The sequence below is a fragment of the Panthera pardus genome, unplaced genomic scaffold (genome assembly GCF_024362965.1).
Source record: "Panthera pardus isolate Hobbes unplaced genomic scaffold, ASM2436296v1 HiC_scaffold_12, whole genome shotgun sequence".
Classification (NCBI taxonomy): Eukaryota; Metazoa; Chordata; class Mammalia; order Carnivora; family Felidae; genus Panthera; species Panthera pardus.
The window spans coordinates 18,322,959-18,342,650 of NW_026526677.1; the positions used below are offsets into that span (position 1 = coordinate 18,322,959).

The 19,692-nt window shown below is 57.9% G+C and overlaps 1 protein-coding gene across 6 annotated transcripts in view; it reads right to left on the minus strand.

The window, feature by feature from the left end:
• Positions 1-401: 401 nt before the first annotated feature.
• The window catches only part of TSPAN18 (tetraspanin 18), a 185,895-nt gene continuing 166,604 nt past the window's right edge, over positions 402-19,692 (minus strand). For all 6 annotated transcript variants that reach the window (XM_053899809.1, XM_053899808.1, XM_053899810.1 and 3 more), the window contains 7 exons: positions 18,861-18,933; positions 17,144-17,338; positions 10,744-10,818; positions 9,619-9,717; positions 8,899-9,081; positions 5,522-5,605; positions 402-3,445 (listed from right to left, as the gene is read on the minus strand). In XM_053899809.1, coding sequence (XP_053755784.1) covers positions 3,398-3,445; positions 5,522-5,605; positions 8,899-9,081; positions 9,619-9,717; positions 10,744-10,818; positions 17,144-17,338; positions 18,861-18,923 — 747 coding nt within the window. In that variant the 5' untranslated portion in view covers positions 18,924-18,933 and the 3' untranslated portion in view covers positions 402-3,397. The remainder of the gene's footprint in view (positions 3,446-5,521; positions 5,606-8,898; positions 9,082-9,618; positions 9,718-10,743; positions 10,819-17,143; positions 17,339-18,860; positions 18,934-19,692) is intronic.

The following is a 19,692-nucleotide window of genomic DNA, read 5'->3' on the forward strand; positions in this document are numbered from 1 at the left end:
GTGCTGCCATGAAATTCTGTGCTGCTTGGACATCGGAGCTGGGCCCAGAGGGACCTAGCAGAGCCCGGCAGACCTGGTCCGGGGATGTGGTGGGGGATTAAGGCAAGGAGCCATCGCTGGGAGGGAGGCAGTGACAAACAGGGAGGGGGACCCACTCATCTCCCGAAGAAGGCCCAGTGTCGGCCCGGCTCCCCAACCTAAAGGTTTGGGAAGACACCCCCCGCCCCCACCCCACCCACCACCCTTTACCTTTGCCCCTGGAGCCCCGCGCCCTCCGTGCCTCAGCTCCCCCCTTCTGCCCCACCCCCACCCAAGCAAGACCACCTTCTTCACAGCCACTATTTATTCTTCGTTCCTTTTTCTTTTTGTAAGAAACAGTCACAAAAACCAGTGCAAAACCATCAGTGTGGGCGTCCTGTTTTATATTACAAAAACTCCTCTTGATATAGAATATAAAAGGGGGGGGGGGGGTTCACAGGAAATAAACATGATAAATTAGCTCTGCTATCTACTGGAAGGAACATTTACAGGTTTCAAAATAGACTTTCGACACAGGACCCATGGGGAAAGGGAAGAGGGGGCTTCTGGGAGATGGGGGTGCCGGGGCCTCAGCTGGTTCGGGGTATCCTGGCCGGGTCCCTTAGGTGTGGAAAGGAGGGACGAGAGCTTCATAACCCCTCAGATGGATTCCCTTTTCTAAGAGACGGCAGCTTCGGAGCCGGAAGGTGGCTTTCAGCCTGGGGTGTGTGTGACCAACAGGGTAGGGTTGTTTATTGGCCGTACGTGGACCAGCCCAGTTAGACCTCAGTGCCTGGGAAAGGCTCGGTCGAACCAGACTGGCACAGACCTTGCCTTTTCATGCTTCAGAATGGCTGCAGGCAGCATAGAACGACCAGCCTGGGTCAATGCTACAGACTGCCTGCTTTCTCTTTCCGGCCCAGTATGGGCAGTAGCCAGATAAGGGGCTCCTTGGCCCCCTTCTGCAAAGCCGTTAGGGATGAGTCTCCTATCCACCCTTGAACCTGCCTCAGCCAGATGTTCCTCCAGGACCCACCCTTCCTCCCCCTGAGGGGATGGACTGGACAGGAGGAAGGGGGTGGGTGCCAGATAGATGCCAGGCCCTCCTTACCTTGAAGGCCCCGGATTCTCCTGGGTGCTGCGGACCAGATGGGGCCCGGAAGTCTGGGATGCCCCTGGGCTAGAGCCACACAGTTGCCCAGTCAGACCCTGAGTCCCGCCAAGCCAGCTCTTTGTCAACCTTAGGCCATTTGCCTCTGCTGAAGCTAAGCATGTGGGTGGGCGGGGCTGGAGAGGGGCATGCCCAAGGCCCCTCTCGGGCTGGGCTGGGGTTCCAGCTGCAGGGTCCCGGGGATGCCCATCGCTAGGGAGTCCACGGCATCATGTGTGGAATTGCCAGGACAGGCTGCTACAGGGACTCTATGGCAAGCCCCAGCTTGGAGACAGGAGGGGGACCTGGGACTAGAGGGGACAGCAGGAGGATGGGAGGGGGAAGGGGAGAGACAAGAGGGTCAAAGCCAATCTTTACAGCAGGCACAGAACTGGGGCTGCATCTCTGAAGGGGGCAGGTGGCAGAGCAGAGAAGCACAGGGCTCCAGGCCACAGCTGTCTCTCCCCCACTGGCTGGAAAGCTGGAAGGGAGGCTGGAAGCTGACGCAGGGCCTGGGAGTCATAACAGGCCCTTCCCAGACCCTGAAGAGGGACGTGGAGAGGAGGTCAGGCGCCACGCTGCCCCTCCCCTTGCCAAGCCTGCGGCAGACATCACTAATCGAGCGTAAGTTGTCGGGCAGACACCAACTAGGATTATGCTGTCCTTTCCCTCGGACCCCAGGCCAAACCTCAGATCCTCTCAACAGCCTCCGGCAGTCACTCCTGATTCACTGGAGTCGAGGGATCTTGTAATACGGTCGCCGACACCAGTCTAGGATGTAAGGCCTGTATATGAGGAACTGATTGGTGGGCGCTGTGTAGGCGTGAGTGAGTCTAGGGGACAACCTCTCCCTGCCCAAGCCTGGAAGAAACACACAGAAATGTGCTACGGACAGTGAAGGGACAGGAAAGCATGTCACAGCTGGAACGAGAGGTCTTGGAGCTCCGTAGCCTGCAGAAAATGCATCTGGGGGGAGACGATGTGTGGCCTTAATACTTTGGGAAGGAGAAAGAGAACGTGGGATGCCATGGATGCAACCAAAGAGAAACAGAGAACCCTAATGTGCATTGAGCTGATGCTAAAAAGGCAGAGCAGTCCAAAGGCAGAAGGCTGTCTTGGGAGGTAGTAAGCTCCCCGTCCTTGGAGGTATGCAAGAAGACGGTGGCAAAGTCTTGGCAGAGAGCTTGTGGAAGACGTCCAAGCCTCAGTTCTGGGTGGGGAGAGGAGAACCAGATGATCCTGGGGGTTCCTTCCAGCCAGGGAGCCACAGAGTTGGTGAACAGGGAAGGAGTTAGGCTTGTGGGCAGAGGTGGGCAGTGTGGCAAAGGGATGGTAGTGTGTGTTTGTGTTTGTGTGTGTGTGTGTGTGTGTGTGTCCCTGCAGGCTTAGGAAGAAGTATGGGGGGTGGGGTGGGAGGAGAGCAGGGGCAATAGTCCGTAATTTTCTCAGCTGTGGGCCTGGGAAGTTCCTGACCAGCCTGCTCTCTCTCTCGGGAAACCAGGACGCTGAGACTGACAGAGCCCTGGAAGCGGTGAGAGGCAGCCTAGGGACGAGTGGGTTCCAGCTCACAATTGTCACCCATGTGCTGTGTGACTGTGAATGACAAACTGCCCCTCTCTGGGCTTTCCGGATTATGTGATCCAACAGACGGGGGAAGCGAGGACCCTGCCAGCCAGGCCATTCTCAGATTTAGCGTCTGCAGCCCACTCTAGGCCCCAGCCTGAGGCAGGGACAACTCCATCCTCAGAAGACCAGGGCTTCAGTGTAGGTTCCAAGTCCTCGGGGACACGGTGCCCAAGTCTCCTAGTGGGCCCCTGGGCTTTGTCGATCTGAGAGTTGCTTTTGCCTCCTTGTTGCCTAGATCCTCCCGTTCTTGGCACCTGGAGCTGAGGAGAAGGCCCAGGCCCCGGGGCTGCTAGGGGCTGGCGGGGCTGAGGAGGGAACCTGGGCTTGGGGTTCCTTTGGTCTCTAGTGCAGAGTGCTCCCTGGGTTCAAGCGCCGGGGCCCTCGCAGAGAGCCCGGAGTCCAGGCGGGGTACGTCAATCCATTTCCTTGTCTTCATTTTGTTTTGTTAAAAAAATAGCTATTTTCCTCTGCCCCTTCCTCTGGCCACTCATGATGGCTTCACCTCCTCCCCTGGGGGCAAGAGGGCAAGGACACTGGGGAGGGGAGGGTGTTGGGTGCCGGGCAGTGGTGGCGGGTGAGGCTTCAGGCTCCAGGTCACGCCCTCTACTGGATGCCCCGGAAGAGACACATGGCAAAGATCATGGCGAAAAGCTGCAGAGGAAGTCGAAGTTGGCTTGTCAGGCTGGCCTCCCAGCTCTGCACTGGGCTGTCCCACCCCAACGGAAAGCAGCCACCGGCCGTGGGACAGGAAGGGGTCCCACCCATCACTCAGCACCCTCCCGCAGAAGGGGTTCCTGACACTCCTTGGGGGCAAGCCCTCCGCATGGTCCCCTTTGTGCAGTGTAGTCATGGAAAGAAGGGAGCTTTGGACATGGGTTCAAATCCAGCTCCCCTATTTGCCAGCAGCAACCTTGGGTCCAACATGTCCCTTCTCTGGCCTGAGCATGTACTGGAGCTTACCACGTGCCGGGCACATTTCCAAGTGCTTTCTCAAACACCTTTTACAGGAGGCAAGACACAGAGAGGTCATGCAACTCACCTAAGGTCACACAGCTGCAAGTGAGGGAGCTGGGGTCTGAGTCTAGGCATTCTGACCCCACAGCCTATGCTCCCAAGTCCCACACACTCCACCTTCTAGTTCACAGGAGGGTGGGAAGATGAAGTAGAAGGTGATCAATGACCCAACGAGGCCTGTTCTCTAGTAGATGATTAGTAGAAAGTTACCAGGATCATTATTAATAGGCAGGGGCGATGTAGCCCTTCCCAGAGTTGAGAGCACAGTCACGGAACACCTACCTAAGGGCCCTGGGGTGTTGGGGGCAGGCAGAGACCCAGATTCAGGGATGCCCCTCTGACCAGAATGGCCGATGCCCCCACGGTCAGGGCTGTTGCAAGTTGCACAAGGGACAGTCCCTAGAGCCCAGGCTCGTGGAGGGGAAGCGAGGCTGGGACAGGGATACAGTTAAGGTCCTTCCTCCCGGAGCAGGGTTCTGCCTCCCATAGGGGTCACAGCTGGGCTTGGGGGCTGGGGGTGAGGAGGACGGCGGATCAAGAATGCAGACATTGTCTAACGAGCCCCCCCCACCCCGCACCCCCGCCAGGCATGCAGTCCCCATCCTCCGCAACCCCCACAATGCCAGGAGCAAGGACGGCCGGGGGGAGGGGGATGGGGACACGGTTAGCAGCGCCATCTTGCAGAGAAGTAATCTGTGGCTCAGAGGCCCTGTGTGGGGAGAAGAGTCCTTCCTGCGCGGGGCACACCCCTGCCATTTCCGCAGTCCCAGCGCAGATTTATCTGCTTCTCGCTCACTGTGTCCTCCCGCGAGAGAACTTTCCCTAGAGGGCTGCTGGTAAGCAGGGGCTCAATCTAGGCTTGCTGAATGAACGGATGAATGAATGAAGGACCCCTCCCGCTCCCCCATCCCCCATCCCCCATCCTGAAAGCTGCGCATGGTGCCGGGCATTCGAGACGTCCCCGAAAGGAGGGACGGGGAGGCTGGGGCTCCGGCCGCCTGACTTCGTTTCCCCGCTGGCCGAGGCCCGGGAGCGGTCGTTCCTGCAGACGGCCAAGCGTGGGCTATACGCGGTCAGTCCAAACTCCAGCAGTAGCGGGGGCTTGAGACCCAGGAAGGGGGCGGGGAGAAGGGAGGGGCAGCTCCGCTCCTCGGCTGCGGCGCCCCCTGGTGGCGGCGGCCGGAGTCTGCAGCTGCCTGCCTTTTGATGGGGGTTCTGGGACTGGGGCGAAGGGGTTAATTAAGACCGCCCTTGGAGGTGGACAAGGCCTCACAGGTCCCGAGCCCCCCCCCCACCCCACACAAAGAGCCTGATCTAGAAGCACAAACCGCAGCCCTTTCCTCAAGGCAGCGGTGTTGATTCTCAGTTAAGAGTTCACTCTGGACCTTGGAGGACCTTGGGGACCTTGGGGGAGGATTAGGCAGAGAGGAACCGCGAGGGGGGCAGTGGGAGGAGGATGGGGGGGTGACTCTCAGGGCCTGCCCACTCACTGCTGGAGACTTGCTCGGATGAGACCAGAGTCCAACAGCGACTCGGGCAGCAGACAGGCACAATGGGGCCTATACTGTCCCTACAGCAGGGAGCCAATTTGGTCCTAGATTTAGGATGCGGAGACAGAGGTAGGCTGGGGGGTGCAGAGCACGGGGGATCTCCCCAAGACCCCACGTGTGCCTTGCTTCCGGGGGACCCGCGGAAGTGGGGGCCTCTACTTACCTCTATGGCCAGCACCCCTATGGCGAGGGCTCCAGCCAGGTAGACGTAGGTTTCAAAGGTGTTGAGGATCACGGTGTAACAGCCCTGGGAGGGAAGGACCAGAGGTGAAGCCACAGCCGGAGAGACAGTGCAGAACCAGGACCGAGGTACGAAGCCTGGGAACTGGCACGTGACCCGCCCCACGGCTCAGGCAGCCGCAGACTTACCCTGTCAAATCCACCGTTTGATGGGGGCGGGGCGGGGGGGGGAGGGGTTGGGAGGCAGGAGGCCTACAAACAGCAATCTGGCAGCAATACACCGAAGACCGTTGCGACCCTCAAGGTCCCCTCTAAACGGATGAATGCTTTCACAAGCAGTCCTGGGCATATACGAACTGGGATAGAGGTGGATACAGACACACGAGAACGTGGGTGTGGTCCTACTGACGCCCTCGCCTCGGGTCCTCACTGTGCTGCAGCCCACCCCAGGGCCTTTGCAGGTGCTGCTCTCATTCTCTGGCTTGGAACACTTTTCCCATGCCAGGAGGATGAGGGTGTAGCACTTTATGTCAAGAGTCACAGCAGCACCCACACTCACAACCTGCCAGGAAGCAGGTAGGGAGTGCTGGGGATAAAGCAGAGAAACAGTGATGCTGTGAGGAGAGAAGACTTAGTATCACCCGACAGATGGGGAGTATGCACGATTTCCTATTGGTGGTCACCACTCTGGCCTGGAGTCGCGTTCTAGCAAGGTCGTCATCTACTGGGAAGCCCCCCGATTTGTTTCCAGCAGGGGAACACATTGTTGACTTGCTTGGGGGGCCATCTTGACCCAGGGAAGGCTGAGGAATGAGCTGGAGAAGCCGCCTTGGAGGGTCTGACTCATCCCAGTGGGGGAATCTGAGCACTCATCACAGGTCACCTTCTTTCGGGATTTCTTCGTTTCTTTTCATCGGAGCTCAATGGTCAACGGCGGTGGGCTAATTCAACGTCCACAGACAGGGGCCTTCTGCCTTGGCCTCTGGTGGCCACGTAACTGAGTCCCGGCCATCAAGATCTATGCAGATGTCTACCGGGGCTTTCTGGGAAGGATGGTGTGCCCCACTTTCCCCTGCTCTGTGTCTTAAACATGGGTGGGGGTACCTGGAGCTATGACAGCCATTTTGCCACCGTGGACTGATATGTACAAAGAAAGGCCACAAAGATCACAGAGACCAGGCTTTGACTGACAGGACAAAGCTACCAACTTCCAGAACTCTTGCTGTGTGTAAAACACAAAGGGAATTTGCATAAGCCTCTTTAGTTGGGATTTCAAGTCCGTGCATTCAGACGTTTTGCTCACTGATTGTGATGGGGTGCAAGGCAAAGTCAGAAATGCACACCGGGCTTTAGGAAGGAGTCCTTCCACAGAGGCTTTTGAAAGGAAGAATGCCCAGGAGGGATATGAGCATCTCAGAAAAGGATCCCAGAAGTCAATCTCGGGGGATCCTTATGAAGCACAGAGAAGAGTCAACATAAAGGGCTAATGTAGCTGCACAGGGACCTCCCCGATGAGCTGATTCCAAAGCCGTGCCCAGGAGATGGAAGAAGGTGTCATGATCAAGGATGAGTCCAGAAATGGGCAGCCTCTGAGGATAAAGCCCGAAAGGAACAGGCCCCAGCAAAAGCCTCCCTGAATAACTGACAAGTGGCCTTAGGACACAGGTTTGGCTGTGGGCACCAGGAGGCCCAAACAGCAGCGCCTTCAACCAGCCAGAAGTTCATTTGTCTTTCATATTAAATCCCAAGCTCTGGTGGCCCGTCTGCTCCACGGAGTGGTCAGGGGCCCGGGCTCCTCTTGTGATGCTCTGACATCCTGGGGGGCCACCCTCCGCTGCCAGGTCCCAGATGGCTGTCACCAGAGCTCCATTCCAGCCAGGGGGAAAAGGAGTAGGGGTGGGCACAGTGCCTCCTCTTAAGGACCTAACACAAGTTGTACACATCACTTCTGCTCGCCTGTCCTTGGCTGCTGCGAGGTCACTTGGCCCAGCTGCAGGGCAGTAGGACGTGCTGCCTTTCCCTGGTGGTTATGGGGTCTAATAGACCCCGTCTTTCCGGGGAGAACGGCCAGCAGTGTGTGCCACAGCATGAGGAATCTGAGGTCCAGAGAGGGTGTCACAGCAGGCGGCAATCCAGGCCCGCCTGACATCAAAGCCTGAAAACCTCCCCCAGGCCCCCCTCCACATCCTAAAGCCTCCCCTCGAGGCTGAGACCCAGCCTCTCAGGGGCCCTCGCTACTCTAAGCTCACAGTGGCCTGACCCCCAGGGCCCTTGTGAATCCTCTGACATGGCACGGGCATATGCAGGGGACAGGAGACGAGGTGCTGAGCTCCAAGCTGAATGGCCTCTTGGGTCGGCCAGGGTCAGGCCTCAGTCAGGCCCCTTCGTTGGGGCTCTAAGAGGCTTGCCCTGAGGCCCCCACCCCAGTCCCTTCTAGCTCCTGTCTAGGTTTTATTTTCTTTATGGCAATCATTACCATGTGAAAGTACGACTTAGTTTGCTAGACTGTGAGCCCCACAGGGACAGGGGCCTTGTCTCCTGTTCCCTGCTGTGTCCCCTGCATCTGCAACTCTCCCAGGAGATCCTCATCAAAAGCCTAATCAAGGGAGGGGCATGGGGCAGGCACGGGGTTCATCCCTGCTCCCCTCTCCCACCCCCACCCCACCCCTGCCTTGCCTGGTCTCACACACACACCCCAGGGGCTGGGGGCTCAGTGGGGGGAGAGCACTCGGCAGGAAGGAGGAATCAAGTACAAGGGCACTGTCCGTCTCACAGTGCGGGGGGCCAGGGGGAGGTGGGGCAAAGCAGGGGCCAGAGAAGCCTCTTCTTCCTGCAAGAAGAGGAAAGGGCTTCTTCTCAGACTGAGATCAAGTCCTTGGGTTGCAAGAGAAGCAGAGTCTGGTAGTTTCCCTGACCTTGGGGGTGGGGGGGAGGAGTCTTGCTCTCTCGGGGTCTGGAGGTGCTTCTAGACAGCACATGTGAGTTTCCCCCAGAATCAGGGCTAAGGAGGGGCCCCCACTATGTAATTCAGGGGCTGACTCCCGACCTGCATTATCGGAAGCTCGGGGAGTGCTCCGCCTGGAACACTGGAAAACTCCTACTCACCCTTTAACCCCAGACAAAACGCCCACCCCTCCGGCCTCTGCTATCGCTGGCCCATCTGCTCCCCTTGTCCTTCCTCTACTTTGGTTGGGTCCCAGGGGCTTGGATGGAGCTTCATCAGCCCCCATTCGGGAGGTGCACATGGCAGCCGACACTTCCAGAGGATTTCTGGGACGACTTCAGACCCTCTGTGCCGACGCGGCCACCTGCCAGGCTCTGGCCATCGCAGCCCCTGCCTGGGGGAGCAGGGCCTGGTACCTGCTTGTTCAGGAACAGGTCTCTTCCCAGAAGGCACTCCTCCCTGCTCAGCAGGACCCCGTCCCGAGTCTGGGGCTCTCTCCGGCAGCAGGCCTCCGGGACCTCGGCACTGTCCAAAGTCAGCAGTCGGAAAACTGATGCGAACCTGAAATCTTCAGGCCCGTTGACCCCACAGCAACCAAACTAGGAGGAGAGCACAGGGACAGGGCTGGTGGGTGGGGGCTGGACCCAGGGGCAGAGATGGGCAGACAGCCACTCCCAAGGCCACCATCAGGCAGGGCGGTAGAGAGGGTCAAGACCAGGTTGGGTTCTATCTGCTCCTCCTGTGTGACCCTGGGAAAGTCACTCGACTTCTCTGAGCCTTCAGCGTCCTCATGTGTCAAGCGGAGGTGGCGATAACAACCCCTACCTCACGAGGCATCAGCACCCAATAAACTCCTGCTGCGATAACTGTCACTGACAATTACAGTTGTCTGAGGACTCAGGTCAGGGGTAGCAAACAGGTTGCAGCCGGAGCCTGGACTGCATTTGCTGGGCCGTTAATAAGGGCCCAGAATGCTGTACGGATGCTGAGTCCCAGGCCAAGCCGGGCTCAGTGGGCCGGCGCTGACTGATCATGGATGCAGGCACTTGAGCAAAGTGGGCTCTGGAGGCCAGACACTTGCCGCCCTGGGCATCGTGGCTCTGAATGCTCACGGCATCCCTGGGGGAGTCACTCACCGTGATCATGACGGAGTTCCAGGTGGCAGAGAAGACGTCTGTGTCGTTGTTGCCCTGGTAGTGCTTGGTGAGCTCCTTGGTGAAGAACTCTCGGGTGAGCTGGGGGAAGAGGCAGAGGGCAGGCTAAGACCCCCGCCCAGCAGCGTGGTGCAGCCCCACCCGTCCAGGTCTTTCAGCTGCTTCCGGAGGGGAGGGAAGGCCTGAAGGCCCAGTGCAGGGGATTCTCCTAACTTGGGGTGGCCCCTTAGTCCCCACTCCAGGGCCTGTGGCATCCCCGTATTGGCTCTCTGGCATGAAAGGGAAGCCTCCCCACACACCCCTCAGCGAGCCTGAGGCCAGGGCACGCTGGGAACCTCTCTCAGCCCCTGCGGCCATTTCTCAGATGCAGAGTTTATCCACGATGGGTAGCTTGCCATCCTGAGCTGTCCCCCAGAGCCGGGGGATCCCCTGGGTCCCAGCCCCGGGGTCCCAGCCCCTGAAGACACCACAGTGTGGAGCAGGGAGTCTGCAAATCCAGTTTCCAGAGGTGTCCTTGGAAGTTGCTCCTGCCCTCAAAATATTCTCCTGGGGTCTAACCACCCTCCTTCCTGCTGCAGTGACGGGGCAGGGCCCTGTGTGGTGCCCAGTCGAGGCTCCCTTCCCTGCCCACATGGCTGCCTCCTCCTCCTCTCTGTCCCCTGCTTGCCTCCTCGCCACCCCCAGGCCGGCTTGCGTCTCTTAGCCCCTAACCCCCTCCTTTCCAGGCCCCCTTTGGCTGCAGTGGCTGGTCCTATAGACTCAGGGGAGGGAGCTGGTACCCCTGGTGGTTGGAGCCCCTGGAATAAGGTGGCTGGTGGGGACAGTCTGTCCAAATTGGATACTGGCCAGGCCTCAAGCGAAAGTGCTCTGTTCTCCTGCACATCACTGGACTTGGGGGACAGCCTCTCTGACTGTCCTCAGAGTGTTAAATGACTACTGCTGGGTACGGTGTGGAATGGAAGGTTCCAGAATCAGGTGTGGGGTTGTATCAGGTGCTTCGGAAGGGCGGAGACCCTTAAGGACCCTCCGATTCTGCCTTCTGGAAAAACTCTTGCAGGAAGAGGGTTGCTGGGGTTGTGGGGCCAGGGCACGTGGGCCCGGACGTACGTTTTCCCTGAAGATGAAGGCCAGGATGGCCGCCGAGAGCTCCGCCAAGAAGATGATGAGGATGAACAGGAAGAACTGCAAAGACAAGAGGCAGGCTCGTGAGCCCTGAGGGCCGCGGGGAGGGGCCCGGCGGCCGCTGGCGGATGCCCCCTTCCGCTTGTTACACAACTGATGAAATGCACCGGTTTTATAAGACTAAGGAACTTCACCGCCATAGGTGCGACATTGTTTCATAATAAGCATGCCCACAATCCATCTTTGGGGTCAGCAAGGCTGCAACACAAATACGGAAAAGTAAGCAAACAAATATGCCTTCTGCGCCAACAGCACCCCTTCGACGACACCCCTTGTTCAGTGTTCAGTGTGAGCGATGACACCGGGCAGCCCCGGAAGGCGATCCGTGCTGACCTGGCGGGGCCCTGTCCACGTGGGTGGTACACGCTGTGGAAACCCTGGGTTCCCGGGGGACCCCGGACCGGCTCTCCACACCCTGCCAGCCCCAGCACCCCCTCTCCCTGCCTTGCGGTCTCTCGTTCCCAGGGGCAGAGGGGAGGTGATAGGGATCTTCAGCCATGATAAAGGAGATGGGAGGCGAGGTGATGCGTCCGTCAACATCCGAGAACCCAGGGCCGGAGGTGGAAGTCTGACGGACCCTTCTCTGCTCTACTCCTCGTATTTCTCGATGTTCCCCAGAGTATCCATAATGCCTCTTGTCTCGGGCCCTCACCCCCTGCACTCCCTGTCCCCGGAAGGCCCCTCCCTTCCTCGCCCACCAGCTCCTCATTTTCCAGACCAGGTGGAGCCCAGCCCCTCGCCGGTGAGAAGCCTCTCCTGTCTCCTGCCTCCCTGACGTCACAGGGCCCCGTGGACGTGTGTGCACAGCAGCGGCCAGCACCCCACCCCTGACCCCTCCACTAACATCAGCAGCACAGGCTATGACTTCGCATGCTGCGTTCCGATGCCCGCCAGCACAGGTGTGGGAGCATGGCTATCAGATGAACGAACACGTCCGTGAGTGACCCACTCACCATCATGACCTTGTTATCTGCTACATCTCAGACCCCGGCCATTACGGGCACCGTTTTGGCCGAAGGTTGCTGGCGGAAGAAACGGGAAATGACTTTGCCTCCGTTGCTCGGCATTGCTGGCACCCTTGGCATTTCCAGTCTGTGATCACACAGTGTGGTCCTGCCGTTGTCAACCCACCTAGAGGCCACCAGCAGAGGACCCAGCCCCCAGTGCCCACGGAGACTCAGCCCGAGAATGCCGGAGCAAACCCTTCCTCTTCACCCAGCTGTCCCTTCTGGGCACCACACTACCTCTTCTGTCTCTGCTGGAGGGCCTGCTTCAGGACTGGCCTGAGGGATTCTCCTGAACCCTGGGGGTCTGCTTCCGGAAGGTCAGCGGCAGGCTTGCTGAGGTCTGGGGGGCAGAGTTCCCTAACCGGAGGGGAGAGTCACAGAGGGCCTCTTGTGCCCCAGGCCGCGACAGCCACGGTCCATTCTGCAGCCCCACAGCCCCCACTTCCACCAGAGGCTCTGCAGCCCCGTGACATTGACAGAGGGCCCTGGCGGGGCTCCTGGCACTTCCATTTGGCTGGAGACGCATGGCCATCCGGCTCTGTTTCTCGTGGCCACCGCGAGAGCCCCTCCCTGCCCCCTGCCCTCTTGGTGGAGTTGCCGGAAGTTCTCAAGCTGGCAAGGAGTAGCCCCAGAAACGGTTTCCATCCTCGGCGAGGCGACTGAGCTGGCCCTGGCTATCGATCACAGCTTAGACAGTTATAAAGTATGGATGAGACCGAGCTCGAGCATCGCGCACGCCGTGTGCCCATCGCGCTGGGGGTGTGCTGCCTTCCCGGATGACTTAGCAGGACCTCGCTTAGCTGGTGCAGGCACAGCGTACGGATGCTCAGATGCTGGCTCAGAACCAAGAGGCAGGCACGGCCTTCCTGAGGACAAGTGTGGGCGAGTTCTGAAAAAATAATAGTCGCTACCAATCTATTGACAGCTCACCGCCTAGGCGCCGCGGATCGTACGTGGCTCATTTCTTGGGATGCTCTGGGGAAGCAGATGCTGTGACTGTCCACACCTCCGGCTTGCCGAGGGGGAGACTGGGACCCCAAGGGGGTAGTACTGTGACCAAGCTGGCCCAGCCGGTAGGCGGTGCACCTGGAGAAGCGTGGGAACTCTGATTCCAGAACACGGTTCTGGTGTTCTCTGAACACCGTGTCACCCCAGACCCTGTAAGAGCCTCTAGGTCTTAAGACTTGACAGATTGCTGGGGCGCCTGGGTGACTCAGTCGGTCGAGCATCCGGCTTCGGCTCAGGTCATGATCTCGCAGTTTGTGGGTTCGAGCCCCGCATTGGGCTCTGTGCTGACAGCTCGGAGCCTGCAGCCTGTTTCTGATTCTGCGTCTCCCTCTCTCTCTGCCCCTCCCCTGCTTGCGCTCTCTCTCCCTCTCAAAAATACACATTAAAAACAATTTTTAGGACTTTTCAGATTGCCTGTAGGGTCTCTTGTGGACAACCCAATTCTTTGAGTTTCACATTTATCCAGTGCTTGCATGTGCTAGGAACAGAGTGAAGCAAGATGCTCATTTTCTCACTGAGCCACGATCACAACACCATGGCTGGGAAAGAGGTACCGTCACCTTCATGTTACATAGGAGGAGTCTAGGTTCAGAGACGTTAAGTAACTGCCCTCAGGTCACACAGCCAGGAAGTAGCAGAGCAGACACTGGAACGTCGGCTTTTCTGACTCCAAAGCCCATGCTCTTATCAGACCTCTAAGACCACTTCCTCTCTGTCCCTTCATCCCAGGACTATTCACTGAGCACCTGCTTTGTGCCAGGCACGATGCGAGGTACTAGCAAACCACTATGCAGAAGGCAGATGTGGCCCCCAACTTCCTGCAGTGAACGTTGAGCCAAGGTTCATGACTCACGAGATGGAATTTAAGAATGAACCTAGTAACTTGAAGGAGGAAGGGGGCCTGTTTATCTCCTTGCCTGGAGCAGGGTTTCATCAAGCGCAGAGACCGAGGGGTGATTTGAGTGTGCGTGAGCAGGTCACCTGAAGCAAAGCAAGGGCTGTGGTGCCACTTCTGCCAATCTGCCTTCTCCAGCATGAAGTAGCTTCCTCTTGCTGAACAGAGTTCCCATCTGGAGGGCCTTCCCCTGGACCTGGCCACGGGGCTTGTCCTGACGCCTCCCCGGGGCTTCCCATCTGGGGGCAAGGGCTTTCCCAGGGTTTTTGAGTTAATCTCACCTCATCCCATTTGCCTAAAGACACATTTGCCAGTAATTCCTGAGCATCAAATGTACAGCACTTTGCTTAGGATTTTGGAAACACTAACCGAGGGACGGAAACGGCAATTTTGCCTACCTGCGAGCACTGCCAGGCTTTTCTAGCCCATCTGCCTACCGGCCCATCTACTCTCAGTTCTCATTCGAATAAATGTTGACCAAATTTACACGCTTTATGTGCCGCTCAGCTCATTTATCTCTTCTAAATACACTCATTTCTTTTCGCTGTGCTCCTTTCCTAAAATTTAGCCAGCCTTTGTCAGAAAATATTTTTAAAAATTTCTGAATCTTAAATAAATTGGTGAAGAACCGTCTGCACATGACTCCTAGGTAAGCCACTACGGAAAAGGGATGCCACGAGATGTCCATTACAGGCGGAAACTGTCCCATTGTAATGTGAAAATGCTGTGAAATTGATCAACGGGAGCGTTTGGAAACTGTATCTTTAGAGAAATTGATCAGTGGGTGACGCAGTCATTAGGTTCCTGGGTCGGCTGGGGGTGATGGGGCCCTGGGGTTTCAGACTCAGAGCAGTGGGGGAGGGGCAGCTCAGTTACCCCCCCTGCCCCCCGCCTCCTCCTCTGCTGCGGTGGCTGACATCACTTCCTCTTGGTCCTGTTCCTGACAAGTCTAGCCTCCCTCCCTGAAGGTGGAGGAGCAGGGGTCTCAGGATTCTCGAGGGACCCGAGTGGCTACCTGTAGGGAGACTCTGTGCCCCTCTTCAGCGGGAGCCACCGCATGGCCTGTCCAGGTTAGAAAACAGAAGTGGCTCTTCTTAATTTTTAGGTCATGAGGTCACGAATCTATTTGAAAACCTTCCTGAAGCTGTGGGGTCTGTCCCCAGAAACATGCATGTGCATACAACACACACACACACACCCCCACACACACACAGCACATATGTACATGCACACAAAGCCCTAACGTAATATTTTGTACATAATTTTAGGTGAATTTCAGACATGGGAGTCCATTTTAGGTGAGGGGCCCCTCGACTAGCCCTGGTCTGAGAGACAAGGGACCCCCTCATGGGTCCAAGAGTACCCTGATTCTTTTGGGGTGCCTGGGTGGCTCAGTCGGTTAAGCGTCCGATTTTGGCTCAGGTTGTGATCTCATGCTTCATGGGTTTGAGCCCTGTGTCGGGCTCTGTGCTGACAGCGCGGACCCTGGAGCCCGTTTTGGATTCTGTGTCTCCTTCGTCTTTCTGCCCCTCCCCCGCTAGCACTCTGTCTCTTTGGGGGGCAGGGGGAAGAGTAACCTGCTTCTGACTTGCACTGTGGCCTCAAGCTAATAGGTGCTGGGCTTCAGAGAGAGGAGGAGGAGTGGGGAAGAAGGGAGGGGAGGGGAGGATTAGAAGATAGGGAAGGGAAGGGGACACAGGGGAAGTAAGGAGAGAGGGGCAGAGACTAGGAGACGGATAAGGAAAGGCAGCAGGAAGAGAAAGCAAGAGATTAAGAAGCAGAGAGATGGAGGCAGAGAAAGATCAAGAAAAGAAAGAGAGGAATGTAGACAGAAAAGGAAGGAAGGAGAAGGTGGCAGAGGAGAGGGGTGGAAGGGGCTAATTTAAGGTTCCAAAGACCAGGCCCTGGTCACAGCTAGGACTCAGCTCTTCCTTGGGGGACTTGGAGTGCACCTCAGCTGGTCTCTGGGCTTGGTCTTCCCCCTTAAGCGCCGGGGACTGATGTATCCATTCACTGGCAGGCTCAGAGGCTGCCACTTCATGGGGAGGACTTTTGAGGGCCCCAGCCTGCTCCCAGTCCAGCATCCTGGCCTGGTCCCCTGTCTTGAGGTCAAGGATGAGCCCCAGGGGCTGAGGTGAGGGGGGAAAGGGAGGCGGGCCTAACCAGGGACCCATATCCCAGCTCCTTTTAAAGTCCCCTTGGGCTCCCAAGCCAACATTGGCACCAGCTGGCACTGCAGAAGGAGGCCCGCCAGGGGGCGCCCGCAGGTTTCTTTGTTCCTCTCCAAACGAAAAGTTTGCGGTGTTCAGGCTGCTGTAGGCCAAAGGGACCCAGGGCTCCCAAATCACACATTTCACTGCTGATTTCACTTCCTGTCTGGGATATGGGGAATGTCACCGTGACATGAATAGAGGCCACCCCATCTGTTCTGGTCTGGAGAGGAGGCATTGTGGCAAATCTCTGCTCGCCAAAGCGGCAGGAGCAGATAACCTTGCAAGGAAGTCCTTCTGCCGACCAGCCGCGCCTCCCCGTCGCCGAACTCCTGACCCCTCCATCCACTCACCCACGAGGGGCACCTGCACGCTGACCCATGCACACACACGCCTCATGGAGAAGGACTGGGCTCAAACTAGAAGCTCTCCAGGCCTGGGCGCCCACTGGACTTCACAGGGGAGGAAGGCCAAGGAAAGTAGGCGCAGGCCCAAAGGGCCCCCGCCCACGGGAACGCGGAAGGTCAGAGAAACAGAACGTCCGCCGCTCGCCTCATTTGGCTCCAACCTATAGCTAAGCTGCCCCTTGATGAGCAAGCGAAGGCATTAAAGCTCAGAGAGGCTTAGAAACTAGGCCCGAGTCACATCATTAGTGAGGGGTCTGAGCAGGGTATGCGCTCAAACCCAGGCCCACCGCACGGCCGGCCACATGCCTGCCTGCCTGCCCCTGTGTGGCTTGTAATAGCCATTCAGGGACTACTTATTTAACGAATAAAGAGACTTCAGAGATCATATCACCTCTGTTTTAAAAGCGGAAATGCAAACGGCAAGAGACTCATCCAGTAGGTATCTCTCCTCTTTCACCAAGGAGCTATATATGTGAGTTCTCGGAAGCATCATGGTTAATGTTCTCAGTTGACTATGCCTTGGAGAAACCTGGCTGTTCAGACCCGGAGGCCAAGGCCACGCTCCATCTGAGGACAGCCGGCCCCCACGGCAGGCATGGGCCCGTCGCAAGGACCAGGCTCCGAAAGCTGGGGCCACCAGTGCGAACAGAACAGGTTGGTGGCCTTCCCACTCCTGGAGGACAGCCTCCCAGGCTCGGACCTGGGTGTGACCTCCGAGTCCTCTGCAGTGTAGACACAGGGCCCCCCACGCTCTGCCCTGGGGCACCCGCGGGTGGGGTGGGGGATGGGGCTACTCACAAACAGCAGCAGACATTTGTTCTCGCGGACGGCCCCGCAGCAGCCCAGGAAGCCGAGCAGAAAAAGCAGGCCCCCCATGGCCAGGAGGATGTAGGCGCCCGTGATTAGCAGGGGGTTGGCGGCCACGATCTCCCGGAAGCCGGTGGGGTCCACCATGACCCAGATGCCGATGCCCAGCAGGCAGGCCCCACCCAGCTGCCCTCAGGGCCAGTCAGGAGGGAAGAGAAGAGACAGGCAGACACGGAGGTTAGACACTCCAAACATACACCATCCCTCTGAGCCAGGCCCCAGGGTGGAGCCGGCGAGCCCCAGTGAGCCCCAGAGAACCAGGCAGGAGCCCCATTTGCTGCGCGAACCAGCGTCCCAGCAATGCTTTTCTCTCGTTTGCGTTTTCCTGGATGCCCAGACCGTTAGTACATCCTCTAAACCCAATCTCTGACCCACGCCCCGACACAGGCTGCTGAGGACCATGTCACGTAGAATTTATTTGCCACTTTTTACATTGCCCTTAAATGTCAGAACTGCTGGATAATGAGGTCCTCTAGTCCAACCCTCTGATTCCAGAGGGCACCTTGTAGCCCCGCCCACCTGCTGGCAGCCCCCCAGGGCTCTGCTCAGGCCTTTGGCTTCTCCCAAGAGCAGAGCCGCACCCTGAACCCCCGCAGGTTGTCCTAACCCTGCCAAGACCCGGATGAGTGAAAGTCCACTGGTGCCGTCCAGGGCAGGGTCACTGTGAAAGAGAGCTTCCTTTCCGGTCAAGTCTGACTCTTTCTCTCCTCTCTCTCCATCTATTTTGTATCCATGTCAGCAACTCTCCTGGGTTCCCTCCCTTGCCCATAATCCTGAGGAGCAGGAAACAACCCTACAGACTTGAATTCCGGGCCCACCTTCCAAGCTCACACGTGGCTCTGGGGAACCTCTGGTCCCAGGGTGTGGCTCTGCTCCTGGGAGAAGCCAGAGGCCTGAGCGGAGCCCTGGGGGGCTGCCAGCAGGTGGGCGGGGCTACAAGGTGCTGGGTTGGCCACCTGAGCACTCGGGGCCTCTCTGTGCCTTAAAGTAGAGAATCCATAGGTTGGATGCTAAGGATGGAGCTAAGCTATGGAGCGCTGGCACATTCCAGGCACTTTCTAAACTAATCGCGCTTAATTTTCACCAAACGCCTGTTGAGGCAGGGAATTAAGATACTGAGGTTCAGAGAGGTGAAGTGTGCTTCTGACCCCACAGCTGGTAAGATGCGGAGCCAGCTTGGAACCCCAGGCCCAGAGAGGTTTCAAATTACATCAGGCGGTTACATCAGCTCAGCGCATCCAGCCCAGATGTCCGCCACTGTGCCTCTGGGGGTCAGTGTGGAGCGGGGGCTCTCTGGCCTGCCCTCTGATCACCCCCATCTCCTCCTTCTCCCCGACTCTCCACAGGGGTCGGATCCCAAGGCGGCAGTCAGGGCTGAGGCCCCAAGCCTTTGTCAGAGACCTGAACCATCCCGGGGGTCATGGGCACAACATCCCTCCTGGGCCGGTGGGCTCTTTGCAGTGGGGTGGGCACTACTGGGGGCTTCTCATCCAGGAAGTTCTGGCTGGGCAGGTAGATTTGCTTCCAGCACTGGCCCCTGTGCCTGCCCCCAGGACTCAGTCCCGTGTGACTACTTCAAAGCAGTGGTCTGTTCTTTCCACCCAGCAGGGGCCCAGGGAGATCCCAGGCATGTTCTAGCAATACTTACAAATATGAAGAAATTGAAAACAAACATCAGATATTTCATGCAGCTCAGACAGTCGCCTTCCATGGTGTTCTACCTACAAAACAGCAAGGCCCCTCAGTTTTCCCACTGGGGGAACCCACCCCTGTCCCTTCCCCATGGGGGTTCCCAGTGGTCAGCCTGCCCTTGCAGCAGGTGGAGGAAGAGGGAGACTGGTAACGACTTCCTCTCGCAGAGGCTGCTGGGGCCAGAGTTAGGAGTGAGACCTTGGAGAAGCCAGCCCGCCTGGGCTTAAGCCTGATGCCACCATTTATTTGCTCTGTGGCCTTGGGCAAATCACTCTCCCTTTCTGAGTCTTGTTCTTTCCAACCTGACAACGGAGATTAAAACCAGAAGCTTCCTCCCGGCAGTATTGTGAGCAGGATCCGAATCCAGGCCTCATTAACTTCCTACCACCTCATACACCCTCCAGCCCGAAGGACTGCCCAGGGCTGTTTCATGGTGCCAGTGAGGAGGGGTATCACAGGGGCAAAGGGATGTGGGCACATACCTGGGGGCCCAAGCCCTGTTCCTGGGGCCAAACCCTCCCCACACCCTATTTCCAACCCGAGACCTACAGCATCCCACCTACCTAAGGAGCCTTCCCTAGCCCTATCTAAAGGTATGGCCCTGGTAGCGAGTCTCTGAGTACAATTCTGTTCAGCCAGCATTAATTGTGCATCGACTGTGTGCCAGGCACTGGGGCTTGAAAGCCACAAGATGTAGCCCTTCCACATCCCCGGGGGGAGAAGCATCTGCTGTCATGGGTCAGACCTGTATTCAATATTGCCACACTTTCTTCACGACAGCCCCAGGG